Source organism: Pleurodeles waltl, chromosome 4_2 (genome assembly GCF_031143425.1).
Source record: "Pleurodeles waltl isolate 20211129_DDA chromosome 4_2, aPleWal1.hap1.20221129, whole genome shotgun sequence".
Lineage (NCBI taxonomy): Eukaryota > Metazoa > Chordata > Amphibia > Caudata > Salamandridae > Pleurodeles > Pleurodeles waltl.
Window position 1 is genome coordinate 427,193,855 of NC_090443.1, and position 27,605 is coordinate 427,221,459.

The following is a 27,605-nucleotide window of genomic DNA, read 5'->3' on the forward strand; positions in this document are numbered from 1 at the left end:
CATTGTATGCCATAAGTCAATATCGAAGACGGTCTAGTCAGTACGACTCTAGCAACCTCTTCTAGCAATCGTGAAAGCTCTGTGTCTATCTGATCTGAATCTCCCATTACAAGCATGCAATCGATGTGTTAAACTAAGGGATAATAATTGCATAGTGGAGGCAGACCATGATCGAACATCTCTGCTTCCAACTTATACATGCCCCTGACTTCATCTTCCATATCCGTGATAGAAGAGATACCATCTAATGGCTCAAATGTGACATTAAAGTCTCCTGCAATCAGTAGAGATTGATCTGGCCTATCAGAAACGTGATGCATGAGTAATTAATTTTAATGCTGGAGATTCTTTGTTTTTGTGCACTGAACGATTGTACACATTGTATAAAGTTATCTTTTGACCGTTCCTACTGTTCAACATCAGCCCAATGTTGTCTAAGCTATCAATTTCCAGCTTTTTGATGACTAAATTAAGAAGGTTTCTAACCCATGTTAAAAGCTCTCCAGTTGGGCGACCCTTTCTGGATGGAATGGCCTCAATGCTGTAGTTTGAGAAACCAGTCCTAAATGGTGATTTCAATGCCCACGTCCCCTACATTGGTATAATATCAAATTGGGCAGCACAGATTCCCTACTCATGATTTACGGTTTTCCCTCATAAACCTGCTATAGTCGAAGATAAAATGCATATAGGAGTCTGAAACCCTTTTCCAGTCGTAGAAGAACTCTGGGGGTGAATGCAGTGATAATTCTGTACAGGTTTACATGTGTGGTAGTGTAATAAGCTATCTGTTACTATGAGGGGAACATGGCAATGGGAATAATATGGGAGAGTCTGATATAGGAATGGATGTACCCTCAATCAGGAGTGGGAGGGGCAAGATGGATTGACTCAAAGCATTATCTCTTTTTCCTAAGCTGATCACCAGATTCAGGCTCAGAAACGCAAAGGTGATAATCTTTGCTCAAATTTAGGTTCACCAGGGTGGTATCTGGCATTTCTCCAGAATTCCCTCTTGCAACATAAGAAACTGCTGACGTACCCAGCCCTATATACAGTATGGCAGGCAGAATATTGCACCCTTCCATTGCTGAACTTGACTGCCTGGCTCCTGAGATCTTTCAGTGTGGACAGGAAGTTTCTGGTTGGGTACGTGGCTATCGTGAGACAGGTGAAGCACCCTTCCTCAAGATTTTTATATGTATTCAGATGAAAGTGATTTTGCACATGGTCTTTTAGCAGTCAAGAACAAGCCAGGAAGAGATTGTATTGCCTTATCTCCTTTATCTGGCAAAGTGTGTATTACAATTTTCTTTCTTTTTTTTTTAGTGTGTTTGGCCCCATCACTGGTTACTAATAGCTCGTTTTTCAGGAACCTTTATTCACTAGTTCTAAGTGTTTTCCTAGTCAGTTGTCACAAACAGTTTTCTCTAGATAGAAGACCTTCCCCCATATTGGATAATGAATGTAGTACTCAGAATCAATGTGTTCTCTTTTGGAATCTATGCAGAAAGCAGAGTTGTAGCATATTTCTTGGAAGGTTGCCTTTTTTAGATGCTGTTACATCTGACAGAAGGGTGCGAGAGCTTCAACATGGGTTTCCATCTTAAAATATTAAGAAATCACCCTGATAGTCTGCTGTGGTTTCTGATTTTCACATTAATCATACTCTCGCTACCTGCTAGTTCCCTAATCTACGTCCCCAGGAGAGGGATTTACTTGAAATTGATACCTAAATGGCATTAATTTATTATTTGGATAAAACTAAACAAATGTGTAAGTTGTAGCCTCTTTGTGAATTTTGGTGCTGTTAAAACAGGTCTTGCTTCTTATAAGTAGGTCATAGCTTGGTGGATTGAATCTTCTATTCGTCCCTTTAAAGAGAAATCCAGGAGCCCGCAGATAGTTTAAGCCTAGGGCCCATTCTTCAAGGAGGAAGGTGGTTACTGCCACGTTAATGTCAACCTCCCAATCCGTTACATTCGTAGTGTTGCTACTTGGAGGTCAATCTATACTTTTGTTTGCTTGGACACTGGCTCCAAGACAGTTACTTCAGTGGTTCAGGCTTCTCTTCATAAATTATTTGCTTAAGTAGTTACAAATGTGTGGCTCTGATTGTGCATATAATGCTGGGTTACGTAACAACTGTATTCTGCCTTTAATGAATTTCATGAATCCTGTGACGAATAAGGAAAATTACTTGTAATTATAGGTTCGATGGCATCTGTCGCTGTAGATACGCATGTTCTGCAATAGCTCGCCATCTGGTGTTGGGCCGGAGTGTTACAAGTTGTTTTTCTTCGAAGAAGTCTTTCGAGTCACGGGACCGAGTGACTCCTCCTTTTGTCTCCATTGCGCATGGGCGTCGACTCCATCTTCGATTGTTTTTTTTCCGCCATCGGGTTCGGACGTGTTCCTGTCGCTCCGAGTTTCGGAACGGAAAATTAGCTAATTTCGGAAGATTTTCGTCGGTATTGTTGCGTTCGGGATCGGCGTACTTAGATTTCACACCGCATCGAAGATCGAAGAGCTCCGGTGCCCTTCGGGGTAGTTTTTCGATCCTCCGTCGGGACCTGGTCGGCCCGACCGCGTGCTGAAGAACGCCGATGGAACGGACCCCGTTTCGTTTCTGCCCCAAATGCCACAATAAATACCCCTACACAGACCAACACTTGGTCTGCAACCTGTGCCTGTCACCTGAGCACAGCGAAGACACCTGCGAGGCCTGTCGTGCGTTCCGGTCCCGAAAAACACTCCGAGACCGTCGAGCCAGAAGACTTCAAATGGCGTCCGCACCGACAGCCCAACGGGAGTTCGAGGAACAGGAAGAAGAAGGTACCTTCTCGTTCCAAGACTCAGACTCCGAAGGATTCGACGACACACAAACCGTGAGTAAGACGTCGAAAACCACACAAAGAAACATTTACAAGGCCCAGGGGACGCCACTGCCACCAGGCCATGGCTCCACCCATAAATTCGGTGACCGACCGTCGGCACCGAAAAAGGCCAAAACAGTGCCGAGATCGTCCGACTCCGGTCGAGACACCGGCACGCAGCCTTCTCGGGACCGAGAAAGTGCTGGAGACAAGCCTCGACACCGAGATGCCGGTGTGGACACGGCTCGACGCCGAGACAGCGGCACCGAAACAGATCGACGCCGAGAGGTTTCGGCCCCGAAAAGGAAAAAAGTCACCTCGGAGCCGAAAAAACACGCAGACAAAGTTTCGACGCCGAAACAAACTGCAAGCGAGCCAGCTTCAGGCTCTTATACAGAAGAGCACTCGCTAACCTCCCAAATGCAAAAGCATAGGTTTGAGGAAGAGCTACAAGCAACTGATGTGGACCATACGCAAAAGCGTATCTTCATTCAGCAGGGGACAGGAAAAATAAGCACCCTTCCCCCCATTAGGAGAAAGAGAAGATTGGAGTTCCAGACGGAGCAAGCACCACAACCAAAAGTGGTTAAAAGAATTACACCACCACCCTCTCCTCCGCCCGTGATTAACGTTTCACCAGCACAAACTCCATCTCACTCCCCAGCTCACACCACCATGAGCCAGGGTGACCAAGATCAGGACGCATGGGACCTATACGACGCCCCAGTGTCAGATAACAGCCCGGAGGCCTACCCTACAAAGCCATCTCCACCAGAAGACAGCACCGCGTACTCTCAGGTGGTGGCTAGAGCAGCACAATTTCATAACGTAAGCCTCCACTCAGAACAGGTCGAGGATGATTTCTTGTTCAACACACTCTCCTCCACCCACAGCTCCTACCAAAGCCTGCCTATGCTCCCTGGTATGCTCCGGCACGCAAAAGACATATTTAAGGAGCCGGTCAAAAGTAGGGCAATCACACCAAGGGTGGAAAAGAAGTATAAGCCGCCTCCTACGGACCCGGTTTTCATCACTACACAGCTGCCACCAGACTCTGTTGTTGTAGGAGCAGCTAGGAAAAGGGCCAACTCTCACACATCTGGAGATGCACCACCCCCAGATAAAGAAAGCCGCAAGTTTGATGCAGCTGGTAAAAGAGTCGCAGCACAAGCTGCAAACCAGTGGCGCATCGCGAACTCCCAGGCACTACTTGCGCGCTATGACAGAGCCCACTGGGACGAGATGCAACATCTCATTCAACATCTGCCCAAGGACTTCCAAAATAGGGCGAAACAAGTGGTTGAGGAGGGACAGACCATCTCCAACAACCAGATACGTTCCTCCATGGACGCTGCAGATACAGCTGCACGGACAATTAATACATCTGTAACTATCAGACGGCATGCATGGCTCCGAACGTCTGGATTTAAACCAGAGATTCAACAAGCAGTTCTCAATATGCCTTTTAATGAAAAAGAACTGTTCGGTCCAGAAGTGGACACAGCGATTGAGAAACTCAAAAAAGATACGGACACTGCCAAAGCCATGGGCGCACTCTACTCCCCGCAGAGCAGAGGGAATTACAGCACATTCCGTAAAACGCCATTTCGAGGGGGGTTTCGGGGTCAAAGCACACAAGCCAGCACCTCACAAGCAACACCGTCCACTTACCAGGGACAGTATAGAGGAGGTTTTCGGGGACAATATAGAGGAGGGCAATTCCCTAGAAATAGAGGAAGATTTCAAAGCCCCAAAACCCCCACTACTAAACAATGACTCACATGTCACTCACCCCCTCCACACAACACCAGTGGGGGGAAGAATAGGTAATTATTACAAAGCATGGGAGGAAATCACTACAGACACTTGGGTTCTAGCAATTATCCAACATGGTTATTGCATAGAATTTCTACAATTCCCTCCAAACATACCACCAAAAGCACAAAATTTAACAACACACCATTCCAATCTCCTGGAGATAGAAGTGCAGGCACTATTGCAAAAGAATGCAATCGAATTAGTGCCAGACACACAAATAAACACAGGAGTTTACTCACTGTACTTTCTGATACCAAAGAAGGACGAAACGCTCAGACCAATCCTAGACCTCAGAGTAGTGAACACTTTCATCAAATCAGACCACTTCCACATGGTCACACTACAAGAAGTATTGCCATTGCTAAAACTACACGACTACATGGCAACTTTAGACCTCAAGGATGCTTATTTCCATATACCAATACACCCATCGCACAGGAAATACCTAAGGTTTGTATTCAAAGGAATACATTACCAATTCAAGGTACTGCCTTTCGGATTAACAACCGCACCAAGAGTCTTTACCAAATGTCTAGCGGTAGTCGCTGCACACATAAGAAGGCAGCAAATACATGTGTTCCCATATTTGGACGACTGGCTAATCAAGGCCCATTCGTTCATACAGTGCTCAAATCACACAAATCAGATCATACAAACCCTCTTCAAACTCGGGTTCACCGTCAATTTCACAAAATCCAAAATTCTGCCACGCAAGGTACAACAATACCTGGGAGCCATAATAGACACATCAAAGGGAGTAGCCACTCCAAGTCCACAAAGAATTCAAAATTTCAACACCATCATACAACGCATGTATCCAACACAAAAGATACAGGCAAAGATGGTATTACAACTCCTAGGCATGATGTCATCATGCATAGCCATTGTCCCAAACGCAAGACTGCACATGAGGCCCTTACAACAATGCCTAGCATCACAGTGGTCTCAAGCACAGGGTCACCTTCTAGATCTGGTGTTAATAGACCGCCAAACTTACCTCTCGCTTCTGTGGTGGAACAACATAAATTTAAACAAAGGGCGGCCTTTCCAAGACCCAGTGCCACAATACGTAATAACAACAGATGCTTCCATGACAGGGTGGGGAGCACACCTCGGTCAACACAGCATACAAGGACAATGGAACGTACATCAAACAAAACTGCATATCAATCACCTAGAACTTCTAGCAGTTTTTCAAGCACTAAAAGCTTTCCAACCAATAATAGTTCACAAATACATTCTCGTCAAAACAGACAACATGACAACAATGTATTATCTAAACAAGCAGGGAGGGACGCACTCCACGCAGTTAAGCCTGCTAGCACAAAAAATTTGGCATTGGGCAATTCACAACCAAATTCGCCTAATTGCACAGTTTATACCAGGGATACAAAATCAACTCGCAGACAATCTCTCTCGAGATCACCAACAGGTCCACGAATGGGAAATTCACCCCCAAATTCTGAACACTTATTTCAAACTCTGGGGAACACCTCAGATAGACTTGTTTGCAACAAGGGAGAACGCAAAATGCCAAAACTTCGCATCCAGGTACCCACACAAACAATCCCAAGGCAATGCCCTATGGATGAACTGGTCAGGGATATTTGCTTACGCTTTTCCTCCTCTCCCTCTCCTTCCTTACCTGGTAAACAAACTCAGTCAAAGCAAACTCAAACTCATATTGATAGCACCAACTTGGGCAAGGCAACCCTGGTACACAACGCTGCTAGACCTATCAGTGGTACCCTGCATCAAATTGCCCAACAGGCCAGATCTGTTGACACAGCACAACCAAAAGATCAGACACCCAGATCCAGCATCGCTGAATCTAGCAATCTGGCTCCTGAAATCCTAGAATTCGGGCACTTACAACTTACCCAAGAATGTATGGAAGTCATAAAACAAGCAAGAAGGCCATCCACCAGGCACTGCTATGCAAGTAAATGGAAGAGGTTTGTTTGCTACTGCCATATTAATCAAATACAACCATTACACACAACTCCAGAACATGTAGTGGGTTACTTGCTTCACTTACAAAAATCTAACCTAGCTTTCTCTTCCATTAAGATTCACCTTGCAGCAATATCTGCATACCTGCAGACTACCTATTCAACTTCCCTATATAAAATACCAGTCATTAAAGCATTCATGGAGGGCCTTAGGAGAATTATACCACCAAGAACACCACCTGTTCCTTCATGGAACCTAAATGTTGTCCTAACTAGACTTATGGGTCCACCTTTTGAACCCATGCACTCCTGCGACATACAGTTCCTAACCTGGAAGGTGGCATTTCTCATCGCCATTACTTCCCTGAGAGAGTAAGCGAGATTCAGGCGTTTACTATACAAGAACCTTTTATACAACTACACAAAAATAAAGTCGTCCTAAGGACCAATCCTAAATTTTTGCCAAAGGTTATTTCACCGTTCCATCTAAATCAAACAGTGGAACTTCCAGTGTTCTTTCCACAGCCAGATACCGTAGCTGAAAGGGCACTACATACATTAGATGTCAAAAGAGCATTGATGTATTACATTGACAGAACAAAAAACATCAGAAAGACTAAACAACTCTTTATTGCATTTCAAAAACCTCACGCAGGAAACCCAATTTCAAAACAAGGTATAGCCAGATGGATAGTTAAATGCATCCAAATCTGCTACCTTAAAGCTAAACGACAGCTGCCCATTACACCAAGGGCACACTCAACCAGAAAGAAAGGTGCTACCATGGCCTTTCTAGGAAACATCCCAATGCAAGAAATATGTAAGGCAGCCACATGGTCTACGCCTCACACATTCACCAAGCACTACTGTGTAGACGTGTTATTCGCACAACAAGCCACAGTAGGTCAAGCCGTATTAAGGACATTATTTCAAACTACTTCCACTCCTACAGGCTGATCCACCGCTTTTGGGGAAATAACTGCTTACTAGTCTATGCAGAACATGCGTATCTACAGCGACAGATGCCATCGAACTGAAAATGTCACTTACCCAGTGTACATCTGTTCGTGGCATCAGTCGCAGTAGATTCGCATGTGCCCACCCGCCTCCCCGGGAGCCTGTAGCAGTTTGGAAGTTACCTTCAATTATTTATATATGTATCATCTCAACCTTAAATAGGTGCATACTTAGTCACTCCATTGCATGGGCACTATTACTACAATTCAACTCCTACCTCACCCTCTGCGGGGAAAAACAATCGAAGATGGAGTCGACGCCCATGCGCAATGGAGACAAAAGGAGGAGTCACTCGGTCCCGTGACTCGAAAGACTTCTTCGAAGAAAAACAACTTGTAACACTCCGGCCCAACACCAGATGGCGAGCTATTGCAGAACATGCGAATCTACTGCGACTGATGCCACGAACAGATGTACACTGGGTAAGTGACATTTTCATTCCTTATCATAGTTAGTCCCTCTGAAGACATAATAGCTACCCTACCCCACTACCGCTTGGTGTCACAGATTTTAAACAGTTTTGGCAATATCTTCCTTTGCGATCCAAAAAAGGGTAGCCTGCCACCCTGCTCAGCACGATGGAAGAGTGCAGCCTCCAAGATTCTTGAAAGGAGGCAGTGTCTGTTTTTCATGGTGTATTTTCTTAATTAGGGGTTTATCCTACTGCTTTCTTTTTTCATTAGTTATTTTCTTCAGGGAGGTGTTTCAGCGAAATGTAATGTATGTGGTAAATTGACTAATTTGATTAAGAAATAAATGTTACTTATTTTGGGGGGTGTTTTGATTTTTTGGGGAGTAATTGGAAACCATTTAAGAAATTCTTGGTTATATTTTGGGATCTGGCACATCATGTGAGCTATTCTACTTTTTGTTAATTTAGTGGGAGTGACCATAGTGGTACTGAGATTACAAGTAAGTAACTTTTTTATTACCTTGCCTGCATTACTAATGCAAGCCTTTATGGTATGCAGACATTTTGCCTAACAGTTTGAACTCATGTACATGATTTTTCTCCTGATCTTAAAGATATCATTCCTCTTGATATTACATTGGCCAGGTGTTAAACACCGAGCATTCTGTAATGTCTTACATTGTGTTTCATGTTTAAGAGTTTGTCCCCTAGAAATGTATTTTTCCATTGTGAAGATAGCTTTAGATTTTCATATATACCAATCAAGTCCCCTTTCATCGCTTTCTCTGGAAGTGCTTTCACATTCTGTATGTAAAAATATTTTGTACATTAACAGATTAAGACAGTAACAGCTTGAACTATGGAGCTACCCACTCTGGCTTCCCTTCCTCGATACGGTCCATGTAAATCCATGCATAACCATTTCCTTTCAGAAAGCAACCTCTTCCAAATAAATCTCTGGTCCATGCCTGTAGAGTTAAATCAGCTGCTGAGCAAAAATAACTTAGTAACAATATCCACATTAGTGAGGTTTGTATTTGATCTATTTGGAAGTTACTGCATACATTTGCATGGTACTGCTGTGTAGACGGGCCCCACAGTAGATGCTCAAGTATGTTGAACCTCTGCAAAACCTGTTAGCTTGATATGTTTTGATTTTGTCCATGCTAACCTTTTTTCCTGTTATTCTTGCTCCTCTTTGTTGGGGATTGCCTTGCTTTTCTTGGAAAGTGTTTGTGAATGTTACAAAAACATACATGTAATTCTAGTTATCCGGTATGGCTATACTCATTAAATAAAAACCCACTCTCCTCTACTGGGTACCAGAAAAATAAATGAGGAGGAAGCAGCTGGGATTATTTCACTTTAACAATTGAACAATTAACTGAATGTAATGCTGCTTTGGTTTGTGGCACTCTTGTGCAAGATTATGAAATGTCAGGCCATTTATCTTGTCATTGACTAAGCTTTTGGCACTCTAGTGCACAATTATGACAATGGCAGCCCGTTTCCTTTGTCATTGGCTAAGCTAACTGCTGATTTATTTTGGGAACATGTCATTAAAAAAAAAAAAAGATTTTTTTTTTTTTTTTACTTATAAATAGATGTGCGATATAATTCAAGTGTGCAGATATTTTCTGTTTGTAGGGTTGATAAAAATGTCAATTATGATAAACTATAATCAAGTAATATTTCCTTTTTCATTGTGAATTTCTACTAAATTCATCCGGTGTGCACTATTCCGGCATTTAGTGCTTCAGTGCGGAAGTGTTACATTTTCCTACATAGTGTCTACCAAGCAGAAGCCACTTTGGCGCACTACAGTGTTGACCATAAGCGCACAACGGCCTCCAATGCAATCTCCATTTTAGATTCTATTTTTGAGAAGTCCTTTAGGTTAAAAAAAAAAAAAAAAAAAGGCGAAAAAGACATTAAGATATCAAGAGGATATCAATCCAACACCTGCAGTAGATGCTATCTCAAGTATTTAAGCTTTTCTAAGCAGTCTTTGGAATAGTCTGAGAATGGTTTATAGTAGCAGTGATGTGCCTAAGATTCCAATGCAGCATTTTCTAGCATGAGAACACTTTCCAAATTCTGTCCCACCGAACGTTTGGTATGCATGTTCTTCCTCCCAAGAGACAGTCATCCTGGAAGCAGTTACGCATTATTGTTTATAAAACCAAAGACCTTAATTCATTGATATAAAAATCTTTTTGGCACATTGGGCCACAACGAACATGTTGGAGGAAGCTAGTGCTTGAAAGGCAGATGAAAAGCCCTATCTATGGAGGTAATGGAGTTTTCAGAGGAAGAAATAGTGGACGTGGAGGAGGCTTAGGGTGACTACTACTCTGATTCGGACTTCGAAGGAGTTTTCTCTCCATGGTGAATCTACACAAGAAGAGATCTAACCCCTGCATTCTGTGCCATGCATAAAAATACCTAAGGAACCGTTAAAAGAGGCTGAAGTCAAGATCTTCAAATGAATGCAGAGTCTCATAAAAGACCAGCTCTGGATGCCGAAGAAAGTATCACTGGAAGGGACTGTGGACATCTAGCATCCTGTCAGTCCCAAAGAAGAGGCCACTCAGGAGAATTTGCCTAAAGGTAGTGGTCCAACTTTGGAAGATGATTGAACTTGAAAAAGAGCCTCTGGCCTCAAAAGAAAAACAGCACGAAGAGAACAACATTTCTGAGGTACTGACACACGGGAAAAACAAAAGGCACATGCTGTTGAAATTACCACACAAAAAAGAAAAAACAATCTTTGCCATTGCAATGGGCCATGGCACATAACATGCATACCTAATTAAAAATAAAGAGAACAAGAGAAAAGACATAGTAAATGAAGCAAAAAGTATGTAAGTAGGCTTACAGATGCACCAGACCATGTACAAGAAAGCAAAGACGCGTGTAGAGATGAGATGCCATATTTACAGCCACATATTCAGGCAAAGGTTATCCTGCATTGCATTCAAGAGGAGTATGGAAGGATGTTGCTGCACACTCTCCTCCAGAGAATGTAGATTTGCTCTCTTCATAGAATCTCCTCTGGATTATATTTCCATATTTCATTTGCAGTCCAAATAAAGGTAGAACACAAGTTGTCCTATTTTATGCTGTAAACATTAAGCCCTTTACATGGGATGAAATCAATACCTACCCATGATAGCAAGCATTCTACAGCAAATTACGGAATCTTTTTTCAAAACAACCACCTTTAAATATGTTGCTCTGTGCATAGAGTATAAGTACGAGGCTTCTCCACAGGACACACAAAACAAAAAGATGGATGTCTGGACTGGGTCATTTACTGTCTAGAGCAAGAAAAAAGACAGAAACCCCTATTCCTCAAATAGGTCAGCCTCCAGAGGTTGCAGAGGGATGATATTGAGAGCTGCTGCTACTCAATAGCACATTGCCAAAACCGTTGCCTTACTTGATAGATATGCACACTAATTGGCGAATCTCATGTAGGACTAAATTAATGAAGTACTTGAATAGTTGCAAAACAGAGGAAAATCTACAGTAGATTATTAAATCGATTGTTTAATCAGCATGAAATCTGCTGACAGCTTCTGACAACTTGCAACCGGAACTATTTTGCATAAACCTGCATTTCAAGGTTCAAACCCAAAGTGCAATTGTGGGAAAGTGCCTTCTTTCTTGACATGGTTACCCCCATTTTCTGACGGTTGTCAGTGTGTTTGACTGTGCCCACTACGATCCTGCTAACCAGGACCCCAATGGTAATACTTTCTCCTGTAAATTGTGGTAACTGTACCTTTTTCTTCCCACATTTGGCATACTGTCCCCCTATGCAATTCCCTAGTATAGGGTACCTAGGTACCCAGGGCATTGGGATACCAGGGTGTCCCTATGGGCTGCAGTACTTGTTCTGCCACCCATAGGAAGCCTGTGCAAAAGGTTCTGCAGATCTGCCATTACAGTCTGCATGACTCGGGTGCATTCAACAGGTCACTGCACAAGGTCACTTTAAGCCACCCCTATGGTAGACCCTCTCAGCCCTTAAGGCAGGATGCAGGTACCTGTGTGTGAGGGCACCCCTACACTAGCAGAGGTGTCCCCACGAACTCCAGTTCCATTTTCCTGGACATAGTGAGTGCGGGGATGCCATTTTCACTACCTATGTCCAGCTACATAATGGTAACTCCGAACCTGGGCATGTTTGGTATCAAACATGTCGGAATCATACCATGATACTGTTGCAAGTATTGGAAGTATGATTCCATGCACTCTGGGGGCTCCTTAGAGGACCCCCAGCATTGCTCCTACCAGTCTTGCAGGGTTTTTCAGGCACCCCATGCTGCTGCCACTCCTCACACAGGTTTCTGCCCTCCTGCTGCTTGATCTTATCAAGCCTAAGAAGGCAGAACAAAGGATTTCCTTTGGGGGAGGGAGGTAACATACGTGTGACTGACTTGGGAGGGCTAGCCTCCCCAAGCCACTGGTACACTTTGAAGGGCATATTTGGTGCCCTCTGTGCATAAACCAGTCCACACCGGTTCAAAGACCCCCAGTCCTGCCCTGGAAGGAAACTGAACAATGGAAAGGGGAGTGACCACTCCCCTGTTCATCACTACCCCAGGGGTGGTGCTCAGAGCTCCTCCAGAGGGTCCCTGGGCTCTGCCATCTTGAATCCGAGATTGTCAGGGAACTCTGGGAGCATCTGAGTGGCCAGGCCAGGCAGGTGACATCAGAGCCCTCTTCTGATAGGTGCTTACCTGGCTAAATGACCAATCCCCCTCACAGGGCTAAGTATGGTTTCTCTCTTGGGTTGATCCTCCAATTCGGCTTGCAAGATTCCAGCAGGATTCCTCTGCAATCTTCACTTAGACGTCTGGCCTGTGGGACTGGACCCTCCAGGACCCCGACAATCTGCCTCCAAGAAGAACAACAATTCTGCAACATTGTTTCCCGGGCTCCTGCCAGCATCTGCAAAATTTCCACTGGCTGTACATCCCTTAAGGGTGGTGTGTCTTCAGTCTTCACTAGACGAAAGAAGTAATCTCCCTTGGAGTGAAGGAGTCACTCCCCTGCATCCGCAGACACCTGCTGCAACGATGACCGACTGCGCAGATCTCCCCTCATCTTGAGCTGCGTGGATCCTGCATCACGGGTGGTGGTCATGAGTAGTCCTATTGGATATCTTTGCCAGCAACTTTGGTGGAGATAATCCCTTGCCTTCCCACGCAGGACCATACCCCGTGCACTGTCTCTTGCAGCTGCCAAGGCTTGTTTGCATCTCCTCCAAGGGATCTTCAGGCGATGTGTAGCTCCAGTCCCCAGCACTCCTTCCTGCGACGCAGAGCCCTTTGCATGGTTCTCCTGTGGTGTGGGATCCCTTTCTGTACAACTGCATGGGCTCCTGCTGCGACTTCTGGGTCCCCGTCCTGTGGGACTTCTGTGGGTGCTGCCTCCGCTTCTGTGGGCTCTGTGACGCTGAGGGTCCTCCCCCCCCCCCCCCCCCCCTTGATATGAGTCCTCCTGGTCCTTGCTGGCCCCCGACAGCACCACTTTTCCACTAACCACGAGTTTGCCTTTGCCAAGGCTTGTTGGTGGAATTCCTGCACCAACACCCGTCTGCAATCTTCACTCCAGCATGGGACATCTTCTGCATCCTTCAGGATCTATTCTCCGGCTCCAGGGCTGCAGTGCTGACCTGATCTTCATCACCGTCGACCAACTCCTTCAAGTACAGCTGGGTGGGTAGTAGCTCTCACTCCTCCTTCGCTCCACTGTGACTCTTGGACTTGGTCCCCTCTTTCCACATGTCTTCCTCTCCAGGAATCCACTGCTGGTTTCTTGCAGTCTTGTCTGGGTGTCTTCTTTTGTTCTTTTTCTTCCTTTTGAGTGGTTTGTGGAAATTCCAGTGTTTTACTCCTGCTTTCCTGGTCGCTGGGGGAGGGGGGGGTACTGTGTTACTTACATCTGTGGATTTCTACACATTCCACTTACCTAAGTGGGTATCTTGTGTATCTTATCTCCCCTCGGGTCACTATTGCTTCTTGGTATTTGCACTGTTTTCTAGCTTTTTCTATGCCTATTGCTGTTTACTAGTGTATATATTTAGTGTATTACTCACCTCGTATTGGAGGGTTGCCCTTCCAGCATTTTGTGGTATTGTGTGACCAAAAATAAACTACCTTTATTTTTGTACAAGTGAATGTCATCTTTCATGTGTGTAAGTGCTGTGTGACTACAGTGGTATTGCATGAGCTTTGCATGTCTCCTAGGTAAGCCTTGGCTGCTCATCCACAGCTACCTCCAGAGAGCCTGGCTTCTAGACACTGCCTACACTTCACTAAGAGGGTCTACCTAGACCTGGTATAAGGTGTAAATACCTTAGGTACCCAGCACACACCAGGCCAGCTTCCTACAACAATCAAACATAAATATATGCCCTTCACAGGCAGTCATTTTTTGACCCAGAGGTCATTCACATTAAAAAATATATATAAAAGCTAAGTTTGCAAGCATTTCAAACTGTGCGTACCACAGTTAAAAATAAATAAATAATAAAGGTCTGCACACAAAGGCCAATGAAACAGTGTAGAAAGTTGGCTCTGTATATACTATCTCAAAGGAAGAGATAGCGTGCACAGAGTCCAAGGGTTCCCCTTAACACTGGGTGGGGCTAGAGTCTGCTTCCTCCCCCCCCTCCTCCTCCTGGCTACCTGCATGGTCCTAGTCATCCTGGAGGACCAGGGCTAGGAGCAGCCTCTAGGGTTCTTACCCGTCTTCAAATTCCTTTCCGAACACAACTCCCTCCACTCTTGGAAAGTGAAGCCTACATATTGGGAGTCCATGGCCTGAGATGTGTTCTGCTCTGAAGACATGGTGTTGTTAGAGTGGTGTAAGTGTTCCTAACTATTAATCTCTGTAGGAAGCTGGCTCTTTATATACTATCTCAAAGTGAGAGATGGTGTGCACAGAGTCCAAGGGTTCCTCTTAGAGGTTGATAGTGGCAAAATTAGATAATTCTAATGCTCTATTTTGTGGTAGTGTGGTCGAGCAGTAGGCTTATCAGAGGGTAGTGTTAAGCATTTGTTGTACACACACAGGCGATAAATGAGAAACCCACACTAAAAGACTTAACTCCAGGCCAATAGTTTTTATATAGAAAAATATATTTTCTTTATTTTTAGGACCACAAGTTCAAGATTTGAAGTAAATACATAAAATACAAGGTACTCCCCACAGGTAAATTAGGAACTTTGAATTAGAGCAATAACATAAACAGTTTGTGTTAAAATGGCAATAAGCTATTTTAAAAGTAGACAGTGCAAAAATCAACAGTTCCTGGGGGAGGTAAGTATTGGTTAGATTGCGAGGTAAGTAAGACACTTACAAGTCTCAGTTCCTGGTCATAGGCAGCCCACCGTTGGGGGTTCAAGGCATCCCCAAAGTTACCACACCAGCAGCTCAGGGCCGGTCAGGTGCAGAGGTCAAAGAGGTGCCCAAAATACATAGGCACGTATGGAGAACAGGGGTGCTCTGGTTCCAGTCTGCCAGCAGGTAAGTACCCGCGTCCTCAGGGGACAGACATGGGGGTTTTGTAGAGCACTGGGGGGGTGGGGGGGAGAGGGACACAAGTAGGCACACAAAACACACCCTCAGCGGCACAGGGGCGGCCGGGTGCAGTGTGCAAAGCAGCCATCGGATTTTGTATTGGTTTCAATGGACGGACCCGGGGGTCACTCTAGCGGTGCAGGCAGGCACGGGGGTGCTTCTCGGGAGAGCCACCACCTGGGCTAGGCACAGGGTAGCCTGGGGGTCACTCCTGTACTGAGGTTCGGTCCCTTCAGGTCCTGAGGGCTGCGGGTGCAGTGCTTGGTCCAGGCAGTCGCGGTCAGGGGGAGCCTCTGGATTTTCTCTGCAGGCGTCGATGTGGGGGTACAGGGGGGTCGTCTCGGGCTACTCATGGGGTCGCAGTCGCCGGGGACTCCTCCCTGTGGTGTTGGTTCTCTGGATCTCGAGCCGGGGGCGTCGGATGCAGTGTGTGAATTCTCACGCTTCCGGCGGGAAGAGTGAAGTTGTTTGAAGTTGCAAGAAAGTTGCAAAGTTGTCGTTGAAATTGAGTAGAGCCACAGCTCATGGGAGTTTCTTGGTCCTTTAGTCCAGGGCAGTCCTCTGAGGCTTCAGCGGTCACTGGTCCCTGTCGGATGCGTCGCTGGTTGCAGTTTTTCGTGTCAGGAGACAGGCCGTTAGGGCTGGGGCCAAAGCAGTTGTTGTGTTCCATCTTTTCTGCAGGGCTTGTAGGTCAGCAGTCCTTCTTCTTTCTTCAGGTTGCAGGAATCTGATTTCCTGGGTTCTGGGGTAGCCTCTAAATACTAAATTTAGGGGTGTGTTTAGGTCTGGAAGGACAGTAGCCAACGGCTACTGTCCTGGAGGGTGGCTACACCCTCTTTGTGCCTCCTCCCTGTGGGGAGGGGGACACATCCCTAATCCCATTGGGGGAATCCTCCAAACTTAAGATGTAGGATTTTCTAAAGGCAGGGGTCACCTCAGCTCAGGACACCTTAGGGGCTGTCATGACTGGTGTGTGACTCCTCCTTGTTTTCCTAATTATCTCCTCCAGCCTTGATGCCAAAAGTGGGGGCTGTGGCTGGAGGGGCAGGCATCTCCACTAGCTGGGATGCCCTGGGGTGCTGTAACAAAGCGGTTGAGCCTTTGAGGCTCCCCGCCAGGTGTTACAGTTCCTGCAGAGGGAGATGTTAAGCACCTCCACCCAGTGCAGGCTTTCTTCCTGGCCTCAGAGTGACAAAGGCACTCTCCCCATGTGGCCAGCAACTCGTTCGGTTGTGGCAGGCTGGCAGAAACTTGTCAGACCCACACTAGAAGTCGGGTTGGTATTCAGGGGGCAGCTCTAAGATGCCCTCTGGGTGCATGTTACAATAAATTCCACACCGGCATCAGTGTGCATTTATTGTGCCGAGAAGTTTGATACCAAACTTCCCAGATTTCAGTGTAGCCATTATGGAACTGTGGAGTTCGTGTTTGACAGACTCCCAGACCATATACTCTTACGGCTACCCTGCACTTACAATGTCTAAGGTTTTGCTTAGACACTGTAGGGGCATAGTGCTCATGCACAAATGCCCTCACCTGTGGTATACTGCCTTAGGGCTGTAAGGCATGCTAGAGGGGTGACTTGCCTATGCCACGGTCAGTGTGAGGTTGGCATGCCACTCTGAGGGGAGTGCCATGTCGACTTAGTAATTTTCTCCCCACCAGCACACACAAGATGTGAGGCAGTGTGCATGTGCTGAGGGAGAGGTCCGCAGGGTGGCATAAGACATGCTGCAGCCCTTAGAGACCTTCACTGGCATCAGGGCCCTTGGTACCAGGGGTACTATTTACAAGGGACTTATCTGAGTGCCAGGGCTGTGCCAATTGTGGAAGCAAAGGTACCGTTTAGGGAAAGGACACTGGTGCTGGGGCCTGGTTAGCAGGGTCCCAGCACACTTTCAATCAAAACTTAGCATCAGCAAAGGCAAAAGTCAGGGGGTAACCATGCCAAGGAGGCATTTCCTTACAAACAGTCTTATACTATTACATTTCATAGACCGTCTTCTGGAAGGGGATTCACACATTGAACGCATGGTAAGCAACCCCATTGGGTCAAAACCACTTATCACACTAATAAAAAAAACAACAGGACAGCCTTTATAGACCTTCCAGTAGTACAAAATGACTCAGCCTCCACAATATCTAAAACTCTGAAGAGAGGTAAAGGGGGATAATGGACTACCTCCATACCTGCAAGCCAATAACAAGGTAAGTAGACCTAGAAGTGTCGCTTTATTATTCAATAAATCATAGATTTTGTTAGCAGTATTGTTTTAAATAAAACATATTTTAATTAGAAAAAATATCATACCAAAATGGGGACAAAAAAATTAAATCTCACAAATGAGTGTTATGGTGGATTAAATAAATTAATAAGCAATTGTTGCCCTGATACAAGGCCTTATGTGAATCAACCGGTCTGTTCGACATCAAGGGACTGGTCATGTTCTAGACCTATTTAATACATTATATATGTAAAACATATACAGATTACTCAGTGGGTTTGTAGTTTGACAATTCAGATTTTCTTTTTATGTCTATTTTTGCAATGATCTTTATCAAATGATGTTCTCTGTGATATTCTGCCCCCATTGATACAGATTTTTCATTTTACAATTACATGCAAATAAAACTATTTTGGAATGTTTTTGCCATCATGTTTATTTCTAATTAAAATCATATTTTCAATTAAAAATCGTTTTGAAAACAAATTGCATGGTTCATTGAATGTAGAATTGGCACCACTAAGAGTACTTCTACTTGTAATAATTAACTATCCAAACTCCTGAGAGATTAGTGGGTTACCCTGTCTTGATTACGTGGTAATTAATAACAAAAGACAGATTAGTGTGAAAATTTAAGAAGCACTGTTATTTAATAGCATTTCACTGAAAACCTCCACCATTGAAATGCAAGTCAAAGAACAAAAAAAGAGGTTTAAGAATAATTACAGAAGGGTCGTTGCCAGCAAGATGGCCAGCTGGTAGCGTTTTCCGCTAGCAGGCTCAATTATAAATCCTGTCAAAATCCTGTTGTGAGGGCCTCATCCAGCACAGCTAACAAAGCTGGATATGTGCCAGAGAAGAGAGGTGTTGCTTACGAGTAAAGTCATGGAATCCAGGGGCCATTAAGAACCAAAACAGGCAGCCTGCACCGTGAGCCTGCGGTCTGCTCCCCAAAATGGCAGCGAAGGAAGAAACTGGCCAATAACTGGGCCGCTCTGCTGGCTTACAGAGGCCGTGGCACTGGTAAATGGGGAGTCCTGACAGGCCCCTCTACCAGGGGAGTATCGTGCGCCTCATCTGCCTCCCAAGTGCTGCAGTAGTGTGGCTGCAGAGTGAAGAAGGCAGCCGATGGGGGAGTCTAGGCCCTCAAGCACTCCCCCTGCCAGGGGAAACCAGTATGCACGCATTGAGGCTGGCTGCCCTGATGCCCCTGGGACTGCCGGAGACAGAGAAGAAAGTGACGTGATCTCAGCTGAAGGGCAGAATTGGGAACACAACGCTGGAGGCAGCTGCTGTGAGAATCTGGCTAGTGGGACTTGATGGCGGAGGGGAATTGCGAACGGGCAGGACGTGCCCCCTCTCTTCACAGAGGGCCCTGAGAAACAAAGAATCTAGCAAAGGCCTGAGACTTTAAACGCTTCTGGGGCCTTGGCTGGTGGCTGCTGCGCAGGTGGGGATGGTGTGGAAGTGAGGCCCCTACCTTACAGCGTGGCAACCCTCGCATACACTAGCTCCTTGAAGTCCTCCCTCAGAAGCCGCAAGATCGAAAGCATCACCCAATGTTATCCCATCAGTGGGGGACTGATAATCACACTTGGGGGAACAACTCCCGAGCCATGGGGTATTTTGGTGGACCTATTGTGCAATCCTATTAGCCTCACAGGCACACTAAACCCTACTTCACCAGACATCGTGGCAAGAACCCCATGAACTAAAAGGAAAGATCCTAGCACCAGGTACTTCCCGAAGTGGGAGCGCAGGGACAAGACCCTGGTCTCTGTACCCGACTGTGTGATGGATCTCTGTTGCTCCACCTGACTTATGGGGGAGTTCTCGTCCAGCCAGCATGGCCAAGGACAAAGAACCTAAGCTATCCAAAACAGGGGAAAATGGACCGATATGCGAAGGGGGAGGGAGGGGGGTGTTCTCATTCAGCCTGCATGGCCATGTACAAAGAACCTAATCTTTCCAAAAAGGGGAAAATGGACCGATTTGCGAAGAGGGTGCGGGGGGGAGGTGTGGGGTGGGGAGTGGGGGTTCTCGTTCAGCCAGCATGGCCAGGGACAAAGAACCTAAGTTATCCAAAAGGGAAAAATGGACCGATATGCGAAAGCGGTGGTCACCCCAAGCTGGGCCACAGGAAGGGGCACCAAGCATGCCAGACAATGCGGAAATCCTGCAGGCCATAAGCTCATCAAGGGAAGCCCTGGAGGATAAAATAGTAGAGGTACGCGCTGAGGTCACCTTCCTTCATCAGGACCTTCGAAACATCTTCAAAAGGGTTACAGAGGCCGAAACCAGAATATCGGAAGTAGAAGACTTGCCACAAACCCTCCATAAAGAAGTCATGGTCCTGCAGGCTACTGTGAAGGAAGTAGCCTGGAGAGTGGATAATGCTGAAAACCGTGCAAGACGAAACAACCTAAGCTTTGTGGGCTTTCTTGAAGGGATAGAGAGCCTGAACATAGGAATATTCCTGGAAAGATGGCTGAGAGCTTCCCTCCCAGTGGCACAATTCTCACCCTGTTTTGTCATAGAAAGAATACACCGGGCATTTAACACTAAACCTCCAGCCGGAGCACCCCCAAGACTGTTAATTGCCTGCTTTTTGAACCACCAAGACTTTGACATATTATAACAGGTTTGACATTTGGGGTAGATCAGACATGAAAACTCAAAAATCATGGTGTTATCAGACTACTCCCGGAAGGTACAAAAACAGAGACAGACCTTTTTCTCATTCAAAATAAAAAACTAAGGACCCTTCATTTACAATACATGCTACTGGTCCCAGCGAAACTCAAAGTTCTTATGAAGGTAAATCTCACTTCTTTCAAACAGTGGAGGAGCGTCCACCTCTTTGGCAGAATGGAGGGGGATTGAGCGACCAACACAATGCCTCACATGGGGGGATGAGACCCAAAAATCAGGGACTGGGGAGGAAACACAGAGATGGCTTCAGCCATCAATTACTAGCGGAAATCGCAAATATGAAACCAACCTCGACTCTTTGGATCATTTAAAAAAGGGTGGGTGTTTAAATTAGGAGTGGGAGGGATACAAACCTCTCAGACCTGACCTGCGACATAGTTGTCACATTGACAAGTGGGTAAATGTGCGCAGGAGGCGAGTCAATTAAATTCCAGGGGTTGGGAGGAAAGGAAGTTTGCATACATGGAATGGTGTAGTAATACATATAGCTGCAGAGAAGGTTACCTCACAGGGTGATCAGATACAGACACACAACACAGATAGGAGGGACAGAAATAAGATATGAGATGCTCTATATTGACATGCAATGTGAACGGGCTAGGGAACAAGGTAAAGCGCGGACTTATAAATGCATATATTTGAAGACTTAAACCAGATGTGGTGCTCTTAGAAGAAACCCACCTACAGGGCTCCCAATGTGGTTTTCTGGTTAGAGGAGTCTACAAGACACTGGCACATGCTGGATACACCACGGGCTCCCCAGGAGTGGCCATACTGATTGGGAAAACGTCCCCTTTCACCTTAGAGAAATCCTGTATAGACCCTAATGGGACATAGGTAGCCGTCAAAGGGATGTGGGGGAAGGCAAGACATAACCTTGATTAGGGTATATGCTCCTCCGAGGCTACAGAGAAAGACCCTAAACAACTTTGCTGCAATACTTTTAGAAGCAGGCTCCCACATGCACATCAAAAGGGAAGATTTTAACAGTGTAATTTGGCCAGATATGAACCGTACGGAATCGGCCCCAGCCTCACAGAGGAAAACACCATTGGCAGGGTTTGTGACGTCATTGGGACCATCAGACCTCTGGCACTGCTAGCATCCAAGTGACCGAAAATACTCTCACTTCTCGGGAACCCACAAAGTGTTCTCCAGGCTGGATTACATTTTTGCCCCAGCAGGTGAGGTAGATGGTATAGAACGGACAAGCTGGCCAGGGTCCTCTCAGATCAGATGCCTGGGAATTAAGAGATGAAATAGTCTCCCATGAATTGAGAGTAGACACTGAGCTGCGCTTCAAAGAAAATGCGAGCTCTGCGTCATCGGCAATCACAATTTGGGAGGGCTAAAAGACAAGACGGTGTTAAGAGACAGGGCACAAAATATCATAGCACATAGGAAAAAGAGGGAGGTGCAAGAAATTGTGTTGCTGGAATGAAGCCTGGTGGAACTGGAGAGGCAACCTGGGGCGGGGGCAGACCCTTCTATTCTACACAAGATGGCAATCCTACAAGGGGAATATCAATTCCTAGCAAATCATGAAGCTAAAAAAACAAGTATTGGCCATACAGCATCACCTGTATTATGCGGGTGAAAAAGCTGGATGACTACTGGCTTGGCTGGGTAAGAGAAAAGCGGAGGCTCTAGGGTTCACACCATAGAGGGGGAAGATGATGAATCCTATGCCACAGCCCAAGGGATCGCTGATGCATTTGCACCGTATTGCACAAACTTTTACAAAGTTTGACCCTTATCCCTAGGTGTCGAAAGGGCATTTGATGCCTTTCACCTGCCTTTTATGACCCAGGCTTTGAAGAAACAAAAATCTCGATACTGGATAGAGCTGCTCTAAAGAAACCTGGTTGCCAATGCTAGGGGAGGTATTCCCCCCCCCCCCACAGTTTGCCATCATACTGGAGCCACTAGTTTGTGTGGTCGGGGCACACCCAGATATTACAGGCTTTCGTGTCTGGAAAACAGAGGTGAAAGACAAACAGATCTGACTCTACACAGATGACATCCGTCTGTATGTCATGCATCCGAGTCACAATACAAGAGCCATACTTAATTATTCAAACAATCAAGGTTATTATGCGAACACACCCAAAATACAGTCTTAAGGTAGTACAGCATTTCACTTTAAGCAAACAATAGTTACCATTGTTTTTTTTTTCAAAATTCTAAAGATGCATCACAAAGAACGCTACGTAGGCTGAATGTAAAAAGGGACAAAACGAACTACGTACAGAAGATTAAAGATGTCAGGAAGACAAACACTCCTTTGTAGCTCACACAGTACACACATTAAGGACTGCAAAACCTAAAGGAACTTTTGCTACATGTTTAGTTCAAGCAATACAAATTTCTCATAATATGGTGAACAGCACCCTGGAGGTACAAACAAAAGCACATGCCACTGGGGAGAAAGGGGCAAATATGGCATTGATGTCTCTTTCACTGGAAAGATATATGCATGGCAGCAACGTGGTTTTCAAATTACTAGTTCATCAAACACTACTGTGTGCCTATAGAAACAAGGAATTAAGCAATGCTAGGCCAAACATTGCTTAAACATTTATTTAGCACCACTTAATTTTCTGGTCCTCCTCACAAGGACAAATTTACTGCTAAGTGGTCAGTGGAAAATATGTCAGTCTAGAAGAGATTTGCACTGCTAAGAAAACTAGTTATGTACGTTTACATATGGTTTGGTAGGTTAAAGATTTTCTAAAATGACGTGTGAACTCCCTACCAGGTAAAGTACGGCGTTAGGGCTGTAAAATCAAAAAAACAAAAATAAAATCTAAAATGGAGCGCTTTTTAGGGGCATTATGGGCTACCTGGGAACCTCCTAGTGAGTCATTCTGTTTTTCTTTGGTCTGGAGAACTTTAAGCTTCACCATTGTTACAGGTAAGTAAATGTTTTAATTTTGCTCCTGTAATAAAAATGTATTTTGTTTTTATACATAATAGAAACTGTAGTGCAGCTTATTGTGGCTGAAAATGCTGTGACGTTCATTTGACTAGTGCATTGGTAGCGATAATTTCAACGTTTTATCGCTTCTCAAGTTTTTCTTTGATGCAACAGTTCTCTGCTGAGCAAATAGTAAGCTATCCCAAACGCTACCATTTCCTGCATCAGCATCAGGGTGTATGCCGTTTACAACACTTTAAATTGGCTGGGAAAACTATGGTTACATATGAGTCACCTTATTTCCTTTTTTTTGTTTTTTGCACCATTTTCTCAGGCCTAATAATTTGGCGATGCTTGTGTGCATAATAGAACCATGGAGTTACCAATAACGTTTCTTCACAAGTTCATGTTCTGCAGCGTGTTTAGCAATCCATATTCACCTCAGACCATGATATATTAATGTACATTGCTCTGCTGTATAATCTGATTTTACAAAAAGGGTACCCCTCAGTACATTTTTAGAGACTGCTTCCTTGTGCCTGCATTCTAAATCTTGGTAACATATTTGTTACCTGTATCTTGGCTCATAGACTTACTTTTCTACCGTTCTATATAACTTGTTTTCTATTTTTTTCTCTCTCAGTTGTAAAAAGGAGCCAGTGCCTGTGAAAAACAGCAAGCCACCACCTGCTTACGAATCTGAAGAAGAGGAGAAGTGTAAACCCATGTCGTATGAGGAGAAGCGACAACTGAGTCTGGATATTAATAAACTGCCAGGGGAGAAACTGGGACGGGTGGTTCATATTATTCAGTCGAGAGAGCCATCCTTGAAGAACTCCAACCCTGACGAAATAGAAATAGATTTTGAGACTTTAAAACCTTCCACGCTGCGGGAGTTGGAGAGATACGTCACGTCGTGTTTGCGAAAGAAAAGGAAACCCCAAGGTACTTCTAACTGATGATTGCTCCTTTTAAATTTGTTTTAGATTAGTAAAGAACATTTCTAACAATGTTCAAATAAAACAGTTAAAAAATTGCTATAAAAATTGCAAGTGTTAATCTTGAAAAAGATGCACCCATTAGCGAAGGGTTATTAGAAAAAGCAAAAGCTCACGTGTAAAATCTTAACAGCAAGCTGCTTGCCAGGTGTGTCACTGTGCTGGTAAAAAATTACGTCAACCATAAGTTGATAATGTTGCAGTTAAGAATTCAAAAAAGTGATAGATGGAATGCCTGAATTAATCTCAGCCATTGGTAATTACCTGGGGCGACATCAGAGTCCATTATGTTTTTTGCCCACCTTGCCACGCCAGATTAGACTGTAGCATGTGCAGTTTAGCCTTGGTCATGCTCCAGTAGGGACAGTTTAGTTTGCTCAAACTGTGAAAGACCAGACCCTCTCCAGGGGTGTAACTTCAAGGGGGGGAAGGGAATGTTTGGGGGCGTCACACAGCCTAATAAATGTATTTTGTGATAAATAGTTGGGTACGGGTGCTTCAAGTTGGGTATGGTGTGATGTCTGTTGGATTTCTCTAGGAATTTTCATCCAGACAGACAAAAATGCACATACACTCTCCCTTTCTCTGTTTGGAAAGACTTAAAAAAGATGTTTACTATTTCACAAAACAATTAGCTTTCTCTCACTTAGTACCTCTACCAATCAACAGTCCTATTTCTTTCCGCTGCCTCCTATCCCCCTCTTGTGTGCCCTGCTTGTCATATAATATATTTTAACATTATGTGCCATTGTGATTATTGGGAAATCTAAAGCTCAAATCCCTCCTCCCAGTTTTACTGACCAAGCTTCACCTTGGCCCTCTCTGAACCAGAACACAAACCACCAAAGACCAGATTCCCCTATTTTGGCCTCTTCAGTCAGATGCAGTGTGCTTCCAGTGGCACCATGAGCACAGGACCCACATCTGGTCATATCCATCCCACTTATATACTGGTGTTATAAGTCTGTATGGCTGCACCTGGTAGCCCCAAAAAGTTGAAACCTCCTGGTCCCAAAGATCTATACTGCAAAGCAGAAGTGGAAACCTCTGTAAAAACCTATGCTACTATTACCATCTCCAGGACTTTTTGGACTAAAGAAAGGAAGAAGAACGGGAGATGGGAGAAGCTTAGGAGGTCATTACCAGGACTTGTCTCCAACACCAGTTTTGAAGGCTTATTTTTCACCAATAAAGCTGCAGTTAGAGTATTTTAGGTTACTCTGGATCCAGGCAGGAATTTGAATCTTAAACCCTTTGGTGCCCAGGACGTATGAGTTACGTCCTCAGCAGCACCGCTCTGGTGCCGAGGACGTAACCGTTACGTTCTGCACCTGGTCCCCGGGGGAAGAGCTAGCGCTCACCTGAGGGCCTCCCACCACCCCCCCCTTGGGCAAAGATGGAAGGTGAATCGCTTCCGCCCCTCAACTCCCCCTGCCCCCATAGTGACGTCAGTTCGCAATCACCCAACCCCACCCCCAGAGTGACGTCAGCACGCTTCATCAGAGGACGATTGGAAGACAAAATGCTTATATTTCTCTTCCGATCAGAGGGTGGGGGTGGGCAGAGCGACATCAAAGGAAAGGCTTTTCCTTTCCTTTGATGTCTTTCTGAGCATTTCTGCAGCTGTGATCGGGCTGCATAAATGCTCACTAGACACCAGGGAATTTGTTTACCTTAGGTAAACAAAGAAGGGAAGCAGCCCTTTGGGCAAGGGTCGCTCCCCAAGGGGGGCATTTTATAATAAGGCCATTTCTGATCCTATTGGGGGCTGATTGGCCTTTGTTAATTAGGCCTATATGACCCCAAGGGGGGGCAAAAACCTCTAGGCACCAGGGATAATTTTTTTGTTGTTTTTTTTGTAGGTGGTGAGCGACCCCTTAGGCAATGGTCACTCCCCTGGGGGGCATATTTATTTTAGGCCAAGGGGGGCAGATCTGCCTATTTCCGTTAGGCCAATCTGCCCCCGGGGGGCCAAAACCACTCAAGCACCAGGGATTAGTGTGTTTGTGTTATGTTTGGGCGGGGGGAGGCAGCACCTTGGGCAAGGGTCGCTCCCCATAGTGGCACATTACCGTTGGCCATTTCTGCCCCCCTTGGGGGCAGATCGGCCTATTTTTGTAAGGCCCATCTGCCCCTTAATGGGGGCAGAAAGCCCACCATACACCAGGGAAGATTATTTATTTTTTTTAAAAGAGGGCTGGCCATACCCCCACCCCAGATAAATGGAGAAAAAGTTGTTCTGTCCGCTGGTGGGTAGATGAGGCTGTGACCCCGGATCCACTCCCCTCTGGTGCAGAAAGCCTACTAGATGCCAGGGAATTAAAAAAATATATATATATATAGAGGGATGGTTGCTACCAACCAGTATGGGCATGGTTATGCCCCCACCCCAACTGAAGGGTGTAACAGTCTTTCAGCTCTCCCCCGCACACTAAAAGATCTTATCCCAGTGTCAAGTAAGAGGACGTTTGATTATTTTAGGTTTTGGTTTTACATTTGGGCCATGAGCGCTTGACTAAATCGTCCCACTTGGAATAGTGAGGGCTGCACTTTTTGGTATTTAGGACTCCTGCCATGTAGAAAAATCCACAAGACCTAGACTCATCTGAAAACATCTGGGTGAGTCCAGGGTGGTGTGCTTCACATGTACACCGCACCATTTTCTTACCCAAAATGCCCTGCAAACCTCCAACTTTGCTTGAAATAGCACATTTTTTCCACATCTTTGTTACGGAACCTTCCGGAATCTGCAGGAATACACAAAATTCCTAACTCCCAGCATTGTTGCATCCTTCCGATTAAAATTCTACCCCATTTGTCACCTTAAAATGATTTTTTTTTCTTTTTTTTTTTTTTTTCAAACTGCCCCTTTGGGCCCGCTTTGGTTCCCCCCTCAATTTGAACTTGTTTTTGGCCCTTCCCTGTCACAGGCACTTGGCCCACCTACACAAGTGAGGTATCATTTTTATTGGGAGACTGAGAGGAACGTTGGATTCTAGGAAATTAGTGCCGGTGCGGTGATCCCACACTGAAATGTGGGGGAAATGTCTTTTTTTTTTTTTAAGCTAAAATTGAGGTTTGC

General features: G+C 45.2%; 1 protein-coding gene across 5 annotated transcripts in view; it reads left to right on the top strand.

Annotated features, from left to right (window-relative positions):
- Nucleotides 1-27,605, top strand: part of BRD4 (bromodomain containing 4) — a 1,024,368-nt gene that overhangs the window by 545,359 nt on the left and 451,404 nt on the right. For all 5 annotated transcript variants that reach the window (XM_069231688.1, XM_069231690.1, XM_069231691.1 and 2 more), the window contains one exon: nucleotides 24,169-24,470. In XM_069231688.1, coding sequence (XP_069087789.1) covers nucleotides 24,169-24,470 — 302 coding nt within the window. The remainder of the gene's footprint in view (nucleotides 1-24,168; nucleotides 24,471-27,605) is intronic.